The 14,608-nt window shown below is 44.9% G+C and overlaps 1 protein-coding gene across 5 annotated transcripts in view; it reads right to left on the bottom strand.

The window, feature by feature from the left end:
- Positions 1-357: 357 nt before the first annotated feature.
- Positions 358-14,608, bottom strand: part of CLASP1 (cytoplasmic linker associated protein 1) — a 178,594-nt gene continuing 164,343 nt past the window's right edge. For all 5 annotated transcript variants that reach the window (XM_086750739.1, XM_086750735.1, XM_086750736.1 and 2 more), the window contains 3 exons: positions 9,066-9,272; positions 6,201-6,317; positions 358-4,427 (listed from right to left, as the gene is read on the bottom strand). In XM_086750739.1, the coding sequence (XP_086606865.1) occupies positions 4,341-4,427; positions 6,201-6,317; positions 9,066-9,272 (411 nt within the window). In that variant the 3' untranslated portion in view covers positions 358-4,340. The remainder of the gene's footprint in view (positions 4,428-6,200; positions 6,318-9,065; positions 9,273-14,608) is intronic.

The following is a 14,608-nucleotide window of genomic DNA, read 5'->3' as shown; positions in this document are numbered from 1 at the left end:
TCTTTTGAAGCCCTTGCTCCTTGAGTTACATGACTTCACACGAGGCCATCAGCTTTCAAGCAGCGTATAGCCCTCCAGTTTTTAACGTCACAAGAAACCCGTAAAATCATGACTTACCAAAAGCTTCTAAAAGCTGAAAGCAAAAGATCAGCAGCCCAAAAGATCAGCTGCCCACTGGCTGTAGGAAACAGCCACACCACCATGCACCTGCTAATCAATACACAAAACCACAGCAGCCAGGGCAGGAGCAGGAGCAAGCCCTTCACCAGCTCAGGCTGCTGGAGTGAGGAGCTGTGCTGGATAATGAGTCCACTTAAATATTTCTGCCCCCCACCCCCAAAGAAATCCAACTTCAACTTATTCTAGGGCAAACTCAAAAGGTTTTATTTTAATTTTTTTTAGCAAATTCTATCACATAAATGTTAACAAAAAACATCTGTACAATTGCCATGATACACTCAAAAGTGAAACAAATGATATAAATACAGATATGGATGTAACATGACAAAAGCGGAAAAAATAGAAAAAATACATGCGCATGAACACGGTGCCAACAAAGTAATTTCTCATGGCTGGCATTTTTCAGAGCGGCTTTTACTTCCCGTTTAAAACATTGTTAGCAACGTCCTGCTGTATTCTACAAAGATCTAGTTTTCTGTCCCTTAATATGTAATATTATGCTTGATAAATAAAGGGGTGGGGAGAAAAGGTTTTGATGACAAAGATGCAAGTTACATTACTTGTACAGGTTATTGGTAAGCTAGTAATAAGCAATAAAAAAAGTCTCGTATTGTATTGTAACCCAGGCAAGCACACATAGTGTACCTTAAGAAAGCCACATGCCTCAATATTTCTGCACTACATGAGAACTACAGTACGTAGACTTGTGGGGCGGATGGATCCCGTATTTGCCCATGCCCACGGAGCACTGGTGCAGCCAATGGCAGAAAAAACATCCACATCTGAGATTTCGGCAACCTCGCAGCCAGGAGCCGCTGTCTGCTGAGAGTTTTCTCCCATTCAGACTTTTAAAGCATGGTGGGCAAATAAATTTTTTTCCTTCTTTTTTTTTTTTTTCCTTTTTTTTTCTTTTTTTTTTTTTTTTTTAAAGGTAAGAAAAGCCCTGCATAATGGGCAGCAAGAAACAAAAAAAAAAAAAAAAAAGGCAGCTGCAGTAGATGGCTACTGCTGGGAGAACATGGACACAAGCTTCACCGGTGCGGTGAGGCACTGCCAGCATGCAGATCTTTCTCTGCAAGCATGCGTGGACACTGTGATTTGTAGCCAAAGAGACCTTTATGCTTGCTGAAGAGAAAACAAAATGATTGTACAGCTTGTTGAAGTCGGAACACTGGAGATCAGAGAGGTGACATTCAGAGCTAGCCCTTTGAGTACTTCAAAGGAAACAAACAAAAAATCATGTTCAACATACTAAACAACCTTACTATGTACATTATACGCAATGATTTATAAATACCTAGGCAGAATGCTCTCTACTGTATAGAGGTATAACATACTTCTAGAGTACTCAAAGGATGAACAGTCCTCGACTGACTCACATAATGAAATTAAGTAGCACGTTAATGAGCATCTGTTGACAAACAGAACTGAATCTGATTCAGAAAGTAAGGCCTGGTTCTACCACGTGCAGCCCCAAGTGTGCCAATAGCATCGGAAAAACACACGCTCGTCACCAGAGTCGCAGCAGGTTGCTCGCGTCTTTCGCGGGACGAGCTGTTAACTCCCACTGTAGTGTCACAGCGCACGCGCTCGGGTCAGTTCAGGGACGTTACAGTGTGTTTACTCTCAGTGCATACTAACAGGATTTTTATAAAACACAAAATCATTTCAGAAGGAATTCAATTCCTAGAGATTTGCTACAGTGTGCCATTCAAAAAAAATTAAACAAACAGTAAACAGTGATGGACCAAGTTCCATCACAGAGCTGGGAGGGACTAAATGCCATCTGGTCAGCTATGCTGACCTTCTGAACCCCAGAAATGGAACAGAAGATGCTGAACTGAGATGGGGAGAAAGAGAGGCAGAAACACTAAGCAGAGTAGAAATTAAAAAAAACAAAAAACAAAACAAACAAAAACACCAACCCAAACAAACCACCCCAAAAACCAAACCCACTATTAAAAGTTCAAACAAGACAGCTAACTGCTGCCAACAAGTCAGCTGAATATTTCCTCAAAAGGGAAAATAAATTTGTGTTAAACTAAAATAATTTGAATCAATCAAAAAAATTTTAAAAAGAATATTTTAACAAGCATACTGACAGATATTGAAAAGGAATGGTCCACGGAAAGGGAGATACCAACCATGGAGCGGCCAATCCTCCCTCTAGCGAGGATGGCTTTTTGAGCCTGCGGAAAGACCCTGGGGGAATCCCACCCACCAGGATTGCGCGGTTTCTCCTGCCACAGCATTGGGAAAGATGAGGGAACTAGCCCTGCAGCCAGCAAAAGCCTGGGCACATCCCAAGGAACTCAGGAGCAGGTTACCTTCTCCGCTCTCCTGTCAGCAGGCAAAGGGACCAACAAGCTTTGCAACCCAATTCCGCAGTCCCCACCAGCCCCAGGAGGGGCAACAGGGGCTTTACCCTCCCTGCTGCAGTCCCCTGCTGTGGTACTGGAAACTCTCGTGTTCTCAGTAGGCTACCAAGGTGTCCCTTCAACTCCCCAAAGGGGAAAAGGAGGGGGATGGAGAGAGACCAAGGCAGCCAGGGAGCACACATCCATCACCACAGCTGCAGCCATAAGCTGCAGGTCCACCATCCTCTTGCATCACTGGCACTGGGGGCAAAACCGCAGTTCTGATCCATTGCAGGTTTGGGGCGGGCAGGCCCATCAGCCAGGATCCAGGCCAGGGCCAAACACAGCACTAGCATCCCTCCTGCTTCCCCTGGTTACGGGCAGAGGCAGGGGGAGCTCACCCTCTGCAAACAGAAGGGTCTTCCCTCTGAGGAAGGATGGTGCTGTGGGGTATCTGACTGCTGCTGGTTTGGCCCCAGCTTTATCTGTGTCTTCAAATTTGCCCTGCTAGTCATCACTCACAGCACCTTGCTGACAGCAGCACCCAGCAAGGGCCGTCCGCACCCCTCCGAAATGCAGAGCATCCAGCAGGGAGGGCAGTGTGTGGGGCTGGCAAGGAAGAAGGAGGTTTCTAAAGGCAGCTGACAGCACTGCAGGCTCTTCAGGCACAGGAGAGATGTGGCAGGTGACCAGCACTGTCCCAGGTGGCTCAGCAAGTGCTTCCACAGAGTCTTTCTGTTCAGTTTTAGATGCCCTTTCTGTTCTTTAGGATGAACATTTTGCACAAAATAGTTGTGGGGACAAAGCCATTCACCACCCAACATCAATGGGTCAGGCTGGAGCAGCAGATCAGCCCTTGGATACTACAGACTTGAAGAAAAATGCAGCTAGCCTCACAAGGCAGCACTGAGATACAGCCCCTGCCAGCTCCCACTGCCCACCACTCAGAGCCTAATCCAACACCCATCCACCTAACTCCAGTGTCCCATCGCAGGCATCAGTCTCAGAATGAGGTTCCCTTTGGGGAGTAACAAATGACCTGCAGTCTTTTGAGCAGATGACAGAGCTGAATGGGTTAAGAGGGGAGAAATATGTACATAGTCAATGAAGGGAGCAAGAGCCCAGCTGTTCAGCACTGCACAGCTGGCTGGAGAGCAGTTAGAGAAATCAGCCCATCGGAGGTCTTTTGGAAGTATGTACAAAAACTCAGATGTTTAAAACAATCTACTTTTTCATTACTCATTTGATATCTCCCAGTATTAAAGCATCCGAGGCTGGAATCACAGCCACATCTGCAAAGATCTCCCCATGGAGAGCCCTGCAGGTTAGACAAACTGCAGAGTACAAAACAGGACCACAAGACTTGCAAGAAGAGGAGAACGTAGCCAGAAGGGCTGCAGCCATGGGAAGAGAGCAGCTAACTAGCGTACATAAACCAAAACTGGGTATGAACTAAACCAACAAGATTTGTTTGACCTTTACGCATGTCCAGGTTCTTGGACTCAGATTTGGAACGCTAACCTAAACATATTTCCAAGATTTCAGCAGGCTATACAAATATGTTTAAGTATGGCTTTCTATTGTTCACTTTTAATGAAGACTGCAACACAGACCTTGCTTCCTTTACATTCAATACCAGTAAGATTCTACATAAAAGCTTTTAATGGACTAAAATACTGATTGCAATAAATATCTGCATGGCCTCCTTGAGCTGATGGAGTACGCCAGTGAAGAGTAGCAGAAAGGTCTCTGAGAGGCACCGTTGATTGCTTCTAAGTCTACACATATGTCCACAGATCTCCATTAACTGTGCGTTGAAACATCTGAAGAGGAACTGCTGTTGCTGTTGGTGGTCTGGGCCCTCTTTATGTACAAGTTTAGTAGCTTCATCTGAAAGAAACAAACAAACATCAGGAGAAGACGTCAGGAAAAAGCAGATGGACAAAAGTCAACTGCAAATCTTAAAACTCGACAAGTGTGGTAAACTCAGTTTTGAGAGAGCTGACACTGAGCTCTCTGGAGGAAAAGCAAAGCTGAGTGTATTTCAGAACAGACGCAGGAGGCTATGCCTAGTCCCACTGAAGTTAGATAGATTTAATGTGATTTAGAAAAACCTCTTTTATTTCACTTCAGCAGCCGTCAGCCCACTGACCTCAATTCTGCAGCCTGCTCTGAGCAAGCAGGATTCCCACAGAGGTCACTGGGCTGCAGGCACACCAGTGATCCAATAGCCGTGGTCCCTCCTAGGAAACACCCTGAACTCTCCATGCTTTTAAAATATCCATTTTCAAGGACATTTAAATATCTTCACTAACTTGGTACATCTACTGAAACTGCAGCTGTTATGACTATATACTTCCTTTGCATGGGTTTGTTTTCTTTTTCTGCCTTACCACCTTAGCTCCAGATCCTGCAGTGACTCACACATTTAACTTTAAACACGCAGGCAGTCTGTGTAAACCCACAAGAATTACTCACATGTTTATAGTTAGTTATGTGGTGGAGGAGATCTGTGGCACCTAGGATACTGGGATAATAAAGTCTCTACAACATTTTGTAGGGGGATTTCCTAACTACCCAAATATAATAAGATAAACCTCAGCACCCATAGTTGTCTCTTTCCAGAACAATTTGGAAGCACAAGTAATTTGTTTAAGGACAAGGCAACTCAATTCAGAAATAAAATCTAAGTGCCCTCTGTCTCAGGTTGTTTTGGCTTACGCCACGCTTCCCACCCACAAAAGAAATTATTGCTTCAGAACAACAGAACGAAGCCCTTTGAACTAAGCAGCTATTCAGATGTAGAGATCTATTTCAGAAACAAAAATGCAGAATTCATCTTAAAAATGCAGAGAAATCTTGGGTATAACGACTTCAAACAGGAGAAGAAATCTTGTGACGGTTTCCTGAGCAGCTCTGAAAAGCAATCAAACACCGCCCGCCTCAACACAAAATGCCAGCTCTTGTCTGAAGGACAGAGCTGAATTAAGGACTATTTCCCTTGCAGTATCTGGTTGGAATTCAAGTTCTGCTGCAAACCTGACTCCAGGGCACAAAAATCCTTTGAAGAGTCACTTGAGCTTGCTGGTGTCCCAGGAGGAAAGGGATGCATCTGCCATGGTATTAAGAGTGAAGCTTTACCTGCCTTTCTACCAGCCCTGATCACAATCTGGTGCTGAGAGGACCTGCTCTCCCACCCACCCCAGCCATGCAGTCCCACCACTCTTTGCACTAGATTACCTCTGCAGTCACAGAGCAGACTGAAAGCTAATTAATTTGTATTGCAGATCTGGTTTCCAGCCAGAGCAGCCAGCTGATCCAACTCACTGCACAGTCACCCCTGGATGCAGCACCGCGGGGGGCAAGGTAAAAATGGCTGCAGTGGGAAGGACCCACTCAGTGGCAGTTTGCAGCTACACAGGATCAAATGCATCAGGAAACCAACCCCTGAACCCCATCAAAACTTGCTTAGTGGGATTCAGATGCTCACGCTGCTGAGCAAGTGCTGTGCTGTTCTAGTGGTGTCTGGCAGGGTGAGATAGGATTCAACAGAGCACAGGGAACTTGACCCAGAGCTACCATGAAGCCAGTGGTCTCGCTGCTAGTAGCGCAAGCCATTCAGCTGGCTGTTATCAGAACACAAGAGACACGTTACTCTTGTACCTTGCTTCCCGTGAGTTGTGCGAGATGAGGTTTCAGTTCTTCTCCAATTACTGAATAAATTGCCACTAGGCAAAATACGCTAGCTTTACGGACACTGCTCTCCGTGTTATCATAACCCTAGGAAACAAGAAAAAAAAAGTCAGAAGTCAAAGAGCAAAACAGCACACACTAACATCCTCCTGCAGCAACATACTAAAAAGCTGATGAACATTTTGCAAAAGTGGCTGACCTAACAGACCAATGCAAAGGCCCTGCTTAACGTAACAGTTTGCAACCTGAATCCTCAAAGAGTGAGGATACAATCACCCAGTACCATCCTATTTGTTCCTTACATTATTAGTTATTACTATCATGATATAAGTTATTAATATCCTGTTATTTATAGCATTAAGGAACCACACACAGTTTCCTAACATGAACTTAGGACTATTGAATATACATCCTCCTGTGTCTGGTTCAGATGACCATATGTTATCCTGGATGGTCAGGCCTTCTTGGAGGGGAGCCCTTGTGCTTCCAAGTTTGCCTTCAGAAAAGTCTCTCCTGACCCAAATCTAACTCAAAGGGGATCAGTTCTGCTCCTGAGATGAATTTTGCAGCAAAATGCCTGATGGTTGTATCACTCTAGACATGCAAACCAGAATCCTGTCTTGTGAACAGATATCCAAGTATCTCTTTGGACAGAATAGCTCTATCCAGGCATTAGAAACTGCAAAAATCAGTCATCGTGGATGTTTTACAATTCTTTAAAAGCACCGGGCTTAAACACTGTGTATAACGAACTGCCTCTGTAACCTGGAGCTTTTTGATTACTTATCAAGTAGGAAATACCACAGAAAATAACATGTTGGAAGACCCCTGTGGGTGTGCTGGATTTCTGGCAGCTTCAGGAGAGCTCAAGCTAGCCACCAGGTCACTCAGCAGCTGGTGACATCAGTCTGGCACTCAGGCAGTGATTCAGCACTAAGAAGCCATCCCATGAGAAACACAGACATCACTTCAGCCCGCGGGACACCGGCTCCTCCAGACGCAGGGTGACCTCTGCCGGGAAAGGCAGGAGGAGGGATGCCAGGCTGCCTGCTAGCAGGGCTGATGTTCTATAGCTGCAGGGCTAACACACAGTCTGAAATGACAGTCTGCAATTCCGAAGAGCACTGAAACTAGAAAAGCAGGAGACCTCTGTGAGCTCAGAGAAACATCAGTCTGCTGAGGATCAAGGTGGAAAAAAGGCTGAGCCCAGGCCCACAGCAAAGGAACACTCATAGAAACACAACCCACTGCTGGGAGGACAGCTGGGACACAGGGCTCTGTGGGTCTCAGTCCAAAGGCTCCTGAACTCAGATGCCTCTGCTTGACCTCAAGTTTCCCTATGGGCCTGGCATTTTGCTTATGTGTGCATCCCAAATTGCTCTTGTCAGGACAGGCAGGTCCGTGTGGTGTTGAGGCCTGAGGGGCCTGTGTCATGGCAGTTGCTGGGCTGGTAGAGCCCACTCTGCATGCGCCAGTGGGACCATCACCCCAATTCTCCATCTGCCAACTTGCTCGCCAGGCAGCGTCTGCTTCCTGCATTTAATAAAACAGCCCAACAGGTAAGGCATTTGCATGGGAGATGACAGGTTCAAAGCTCTCTTCAGCCTGAGGGTATCAGGGTGCAGCACATGGGAGAGCACCCCACAGCCCAAGCTCCATTCCCCCTCACTACAAGGGAGCCAGGGCTCCACGCTGTGACCAGGGCAAGCGGCATGACTCTCTCGAGCCAAACCCTGTTCTTGCATGGAGATCCCCATCTGCTCCCAGGGATCCCACTCTAGGCTGCTGAATCGCACACTGGGTTTTTAAAGGCATGCTGGTCCCAAACTTTTCCAGTACACTGAAGCTACCCTGTCCACATTGTTGTTGCCAACAATTATGGCTAGAAACTTTTTACAACAAAAGTTTAAATCAATACAGAACTGCCCGATTCCCAGAGGTTGAGATTTAAGAAAAGAACTGCAAGATACTACAAAGTTGGGACAAATGCTGGGATGCACAAGGGGAATTTCCAACTTTGCTCTTGTCGTTAAGTTTTTTATGCTCACAATGAGGAAGCTTCTTTATCCCAATTCTCCATTGGAGTCTTACCCACCCAAATACGTCTCCTCTTTCATACTGATCTGTTCCTTTCACAACTGCTCCCCAGTAAACACACAGTCACACGTTCTCTCTCCTCCCTCACTGCTACCTCCCTTTATTTCCTTCTTTTTTGCAGCCCCAACCCGGCTGCTGGCACTGCCAGCTGCTTGTGCAGAGGAACACAACACAGCATTGCTACAGCCGGTGCTGAAAGCTAAATTCACAATGTAAGACCAATCCTTAGCATTAGAAAAACACAGCTCCCCACCCAGCCTGAGAGGGTTTTGAAAGAGGCTGAATGAAGTCAGCAAGTAGTTCAGTCATGATTTCGGAAGGGAAAGAAGAAAGGAGTAGCCTGCCTGTTGGGATTCAAATTCAAGTGCAAAGTACAATCAAAGTGCAGAACAGCTCAGCAGAATTAAAGAAGACTACAAGATGTATTGCTTGGGATGTACCAAGAGAGCATAAGATGTAGCTGACTCCTACTCTCAAATTTATTACATGGTTGCTACTGGCTTATTTAGGAGTCAGGCCAAGGCATCTAAATTGTGGAAAATACACAGAGGAATATGAGTTTTCTTTTCCTTAACATTAAAATAATCAAAAGCTCAAATATAAAAATGTAGAGAGATTAAAACTTTAATTTACCAAAATTTGGCCCTAGAGGGTCCATCGTTCTCTTACGTCACAGACCTCACAAATTACTCAATGGTGGTTTGTGCTCAGGAGCATTTGTGACATGGGATTCTGTACCTGTAACAACCCAGGAATGATATCGGGAAGGAGCTGATGCAACGATTCCTTGGAAATCCTCTCAATGACTTTCGTCTGCATTTTGATGGCAGCTAAGTTAATTGGATAATCTGCAGTCTGAATGATGGGGCAAAGCACCTTGATGCATTGCTCGGGGTGGATGGAACTCGCCAGGGTGGAAGCAGCTTCTTCAGCAGCTCTGACAACCTGGAATGAAAGCAGAGTAAAACCTTTCGTTAATGAGGTCACACCTCACAGCCAAAACCAACGGTGTGTACTAGGAATGACTGCCAGGAAATGCTTGGGGATGTTCATTAACAGATCCACAGGAGGCTCTACTGAGAGGCGACTGACTCCAAGAATTCACATCCTTCATCTCCACTAGCATCTTTGTTCCATCCAGTGGCAAGAATCCATCCTGCCTAATGTAACCGCATCAAAGTTGCGGCTAGTTTGAAAGAGTCACCTGCCATCAAAGACAGACAGGCACCCCCATCCTAGGAGAAGTGAGAGGATGACATCTCTCCAGCCACTATCAAGGAATCCAAACCCACCAGCTGAGACTTAATACAAAGCTGATCTCCTTAAACATGAATGACACTTGAAAATGAATGACAATTGCACCTTTTAGTATGCAACCCACCTGCCAAGTGCTTGGGTGCCCAAGCTGAGACACCCATGCCTACACAGATACGTCCTGCCATTTCCCAGCTAAACTGCTGTAATCGAATCCAGGGTACAGACACAAACAGGCTTCAGGGAGTCCCTGACCAGGCAGCTGTGCCCTCAGCACATGTAACCCATTAAGGCAGCACTAAGACCACTATAAAACATGGGAGGAAGAACAGTGGAAACGGTGGTAGCACCTTACTTTTGCAATTAGCCCACACTGTAAAACAGTCATGCAAGACAAGGGAGATCCCAAATTCAATTCCACTCTTAGCCCAAGGAAAGGCAAATCCACAACTTTTGCACTCTTCCCCACAGCGGGTAGGACAGCTAACTGAAAGAGCAAAGACTTGACTCTGGTCTCTCCTCCCATAAGAGCTTATTCATTTTACATTCTGCAGTAACTGGATTAAAAAAAAAAAAAACCAAAAAAAACCAAAAAAAAAACCCATCAGAACACAGGACGGAAAGGCAGGTTTTCTTTTTTCAAGTGTCTGTGCTAATTGCCAGGCAATAAAATGAGGTTTCCCCTTGGTTGCACTCTTCCTGGTCACAAATCACACACTCTCTTCTCCCCACGTTCTTGTTTCAGTACAAAAGATGGAGGATGCTTTTGCTCATCTTTTCTCAATCCCCTCTTGCTAGGGCTTACTTTTAAGGGAGGATAAATCTTGAGCGGACTGAGATGTCCCAGTGGACAGACTTTTAAATCCAACGCTTCAACTCTAAGAATAAAGAAGCATTCACAAATCCTCATGCTTAGGATCTTCCAGCTAGCCCCAGGCAGCCCCCAACTCTGAGCCTAGGCGCACTAACGCAGCCTTTGAAGGGACCCCCTCTGTCCTGACTGTGTGGGAAGCTCAGAGCCTAGCTCACTGCCTAGCACCAGTTCTCTAACTCATCCTATGCTGAACCACCTGGGGCTGCCCGAAGTCAACACTCTGAAAACAGTACTAGGAAATCAAGTAAATCAAACCACAGGTCTCCTACCACTGTGATGGAAGCCATATCTGATGGATTCTTGTCATTCCCCTCCTCCACATACTGTCATAGTATTGAACTCAGAGATTTCTGTTTGATTAAGGCAACCCACAGACAGATGTAGCTCTACCAAAGAGCTCTCAAAAGAAGGTGAGATTTCATTGTTTTTAAGTAACTGCTGTGGATAATGCATGAACCAGGAGTATTTGAAAGTTTCTCTCAGTCCTTAGTAGGACAAGAATGCCTCCCTGCCTGGACTACAAAACCTACAAAGGTTTAATTGATTTTAAGACAGCAGCAGTGAATAGTGACCAGAAGAGATCGTCTCCATCTACAAGGCCTGCTTCACCCACAGTCTTCGCATCACAGCCACACCACTATCGTTGATCTTCCAGTTGTGATGAAAGCTACCTCCCTGAAACAGGAATGGCCACAAGATGCCTGCACGCCTAGGAAGTAATAAAACTCATCCACTTGGTTCTTGGCATCTTCTAAAGCAAACCCAACAGTGAAAGTGATCTCAGATACTTCACATAGTACAAATATTGCATGCAGGTAAGGTACGGGCAGGATGGCGAAGCAGACCTGAGACCTTGATTGCTTCTGTAACAATGCCCTTTTTACAGATGAAAAGCTGTCTCAGCAATTAATTATAATACTTGAACATATTCCATAAAGAATTGCAATCCACAATGTGTTCAGTACTAAAAAAAGGTCATCCTGAAAGACCCGTGAATGAGTAACCAAGCAGAACAGAATGCTTGTTCTCCTGCTTCCAGTAAGTTTTCCCTCTTCCAGCTATTTCTTTGTGAATTTCTCTTTAATTTTACACAAGAAGCACGAAAGTTATATTTTTCCATGTAAGCTAATACTAGCTTAGAAGGAAGCATTGTGCGATTTTTTCGGGACAGAAACACCCGAGTACTTAAGGGAAACCTAATGCCATGCTTTGGTGCCACGGCATTGAACGCTGGAGTGGATGAAGTCAGTAGCTCCCAGGAGGTCTCCTTTAAAGGAATTAACTTCTTGGCACTGCCGCTTTTGACGTCGGCTTTCCCAGTGCTGAAACACTGCTACCATCAAGCTTTCCACAAACAATGCAGTGGAGTCACAGAGAGCCCAGTTATCTTGTAACTAATCTAACAACATTCACAAGCAAGTCACTTTAGCTAAAAAAAGCCCACCAACTATACCCATGTGGACACAGGCCACTTGGGATTTTGCTTTGCAACAATTCCAAATACTGTTAGTAAATGTAGACACCCTCAGAAAGAAAAGCTTGTATACATACACAACAACTCATTGGAGAAAAAAAAAAAAAAATTTTTAAGCCTGGTATCCTACTTGATAAGAAAGCAACGTTTTAATATGCATGTAGGGTCAGACCCTGATCTCAAATATACTACTGTAAACTCCAAATATTACTGGAGTAGGTAAAAAATTCAATGAGGAATTCTCTCTAGGTTTCAGCTCCGCATCCTGTTTGCATACAGTTTACCATGTACATTAAGTTGCAGGTATGAGGCAAGTGCATAAGAAAATCTTTTTTTAAAAGCCTATTAACCAATTCTAAGCACAAGGGGTTAAAATCCATCTATAATTTTTCACAAAACAAGCAAGGGTTCAACTAGCAACAAAGGTCATACATAAGGTCTCATAAGAGAAGTTGTAAAGGTGCAGGATGCATTTATGCCCCTGCAAGGCTCCTTTCAGCAAAGCTGCCCATTTCTAGCAAGGATGTGGGCGCATTTACACAGCAGCTGGGTATTTCACATCACCTCTCCTCTGAATACAGAAGGACGCATTACACATGTCCAGTAGGCTTCCTGCTGATATTAGCTTGTAAATGTGACAACACCAGGGAGACTTCCAAGTCTTCCGGGAGCACATCTGGCAGACAGCGTCTGCATCTAAGCCACGCTTCAGCAAACCCCTTAAGCATATGTTTAATCTTAATAACATGCTGAAGCCTCACTGACGTCAATGGGACTCAAGCATGTGCTTACACGCTTGCTTGACTCGGAGCCTCTGCAGGTAACCAGCTCCTGGCTCCCTTGGAAAGCACTGACAGGGGATAGGGGGTAGGAAGGGGAAGGGCAAGACCAGCTGAGAGTGAGTCAAAAGGACAAGCTAATCCCTGCCAGCAAAGAAAGTCGAATGCCACCATTCTTCAATGGAAGTACCAGCCCTGTCCAAAAGGTCTTTTTCTGGCTTTGGCAGAATAAAACATTCAGCCACCCAGACAGACTCCACATCCCAGAAGGGAAAGCACATCTCTGAACACTTAGACAGCACTCAGAGTCCTGCTCACTTGATAATGCCAGAGAAACCAGCAGCATTCTTTCATAGAGGGAAGCGCATTATCAAAAGATACAAACTGCCAGGTCATTTGGCAACAAGAACATGCAATTAGAGCAGACTTTAGTGAAGATATTTTGCCCTGAGCCACAACACTTGTGTCTTGCAAATTATACATACCACACAATATCAAAAAATCAAATATCTTTTTTAATCAGGGCTTTAACCTGACCAGCAGAGTGAAACAACCGTAAAATGAGTGGGAGGAATGAGCAAACAGCATCGAGCAAGCACTCTTCCTCCCATCTTTGGAAGGAAGATCAACAGATACACACCAGGAAGTGACAGGAATGGCCCCATTAGGCTCATACGAACACCAGACACCACAAGAAGTAGTGCCTATGAAATGCATCCTTTAAATTTGAGAAAAAGAAAGGGTGCTGTTCACTACATACTCAGGCTGGGGAGCTCATTTTCACAAGAGGATTAAACAAGGTTTACTGAAGAAAAAACAAAGGCCAAAACACACAGAGAGGGAGGTAGAACCATTAGCATGGGAAGGCTATAAGCTCCAGACCACTGGAAGGAGCAGGGATATCTTCAGGGAACCATAATTGTATGCTTGCTTCTTGCTGGTCACTGACAGGTAGGGTATCCAGTGAAGCAAACTGTTTGTCTGGCATAACATCATTATTTTCAGTGATCTCAGAAATGTGAGAGAAAACTAGCAAAGTCACCAAATGGTGATGGTAGCTAGAAGAAGCAAATTCAGAAGGGTGGCTATGAAGCAAGATGTACAAGACTAGAGAGAGCATGCAGCATTTTAAAAACACAGACATGAAGCTGTGAGTAAGGTATGTCACAAACATGATTTTACCTCCCAGTAAAAGCTTAGAGCAAACCATTGCTTGAACTGGATAGTTCAGTATCATTCAAGACAGGGCAGGTAGCCTGGGAATGCAGATCTATAAGATAGCACTTTGCCTTAAAGAAGCAGGTTTTTCTCCTTTCCAAATGCTTACTTTACACTCTACACATTAGAGACTAGATTCAGCCTGACTTCTGCTGGCGTAACATAAGCTGTGTTTGCTGGTAGGTTCCTTGAAAGACACCTGCAGTGCATCAAGACCTTACCAGTGAGTCTCCCAAAAGAGAAATGGTTCTACTTCCACCCAGTTTGCTTTAAGGAAAGAATCTTATTCATATGCATGAAACCAGAGAGGCATAGCACACAAATAGGCTGTTCAGCTCTAAGATCATCTTCCTTAATGCTATAAAGGAATAAGCTGTAAAGTAACAGGTTAGACAGTCCCAGCAATATACAGATGAAAAGCTTTCTGATTTCAGTGGGAGGGGATATGTTGATGTGCAGTGTTAGGAACAGTGTGACCAAGAGAGCCACCTGTCACAGACTCCTTTCTTTTAACAGAAAAGCACATCGGCACCATCAACGTTCTACAAAATCGGCTGGACAAACTTTGGATAACAATTCCCACTGGTTTACCTAGTTCACAAAGCACTGCAGCCATGGGATCCTGTTCACTTAAGACAGCCAGAACCAAAACTCCATCTCTTCTGCACGATCTCTTCTGCTC

The sequence above is a fragment of the Chlamydotis macqueenii genome, chromosome 6 (genome assembly GCF_036417535.1).
Source record: "Chlamydotis macqueenii isolate bChlMac1 chromosome 6, bChlMac1.mat, whole genome shotgun sequence".
Classification (NCBI taxonomy): Eukaryota; Metazoa; Chordata; class Aves; order Otidiformes; family Otididae; genus Chlamydotis; species Chlamydotis macqueenii.
The sequence above is the reverse complement of the archived record's forward strand: the minus strand, read 5'-3'. Positions and strand labels throughout refer to the sequence as shown.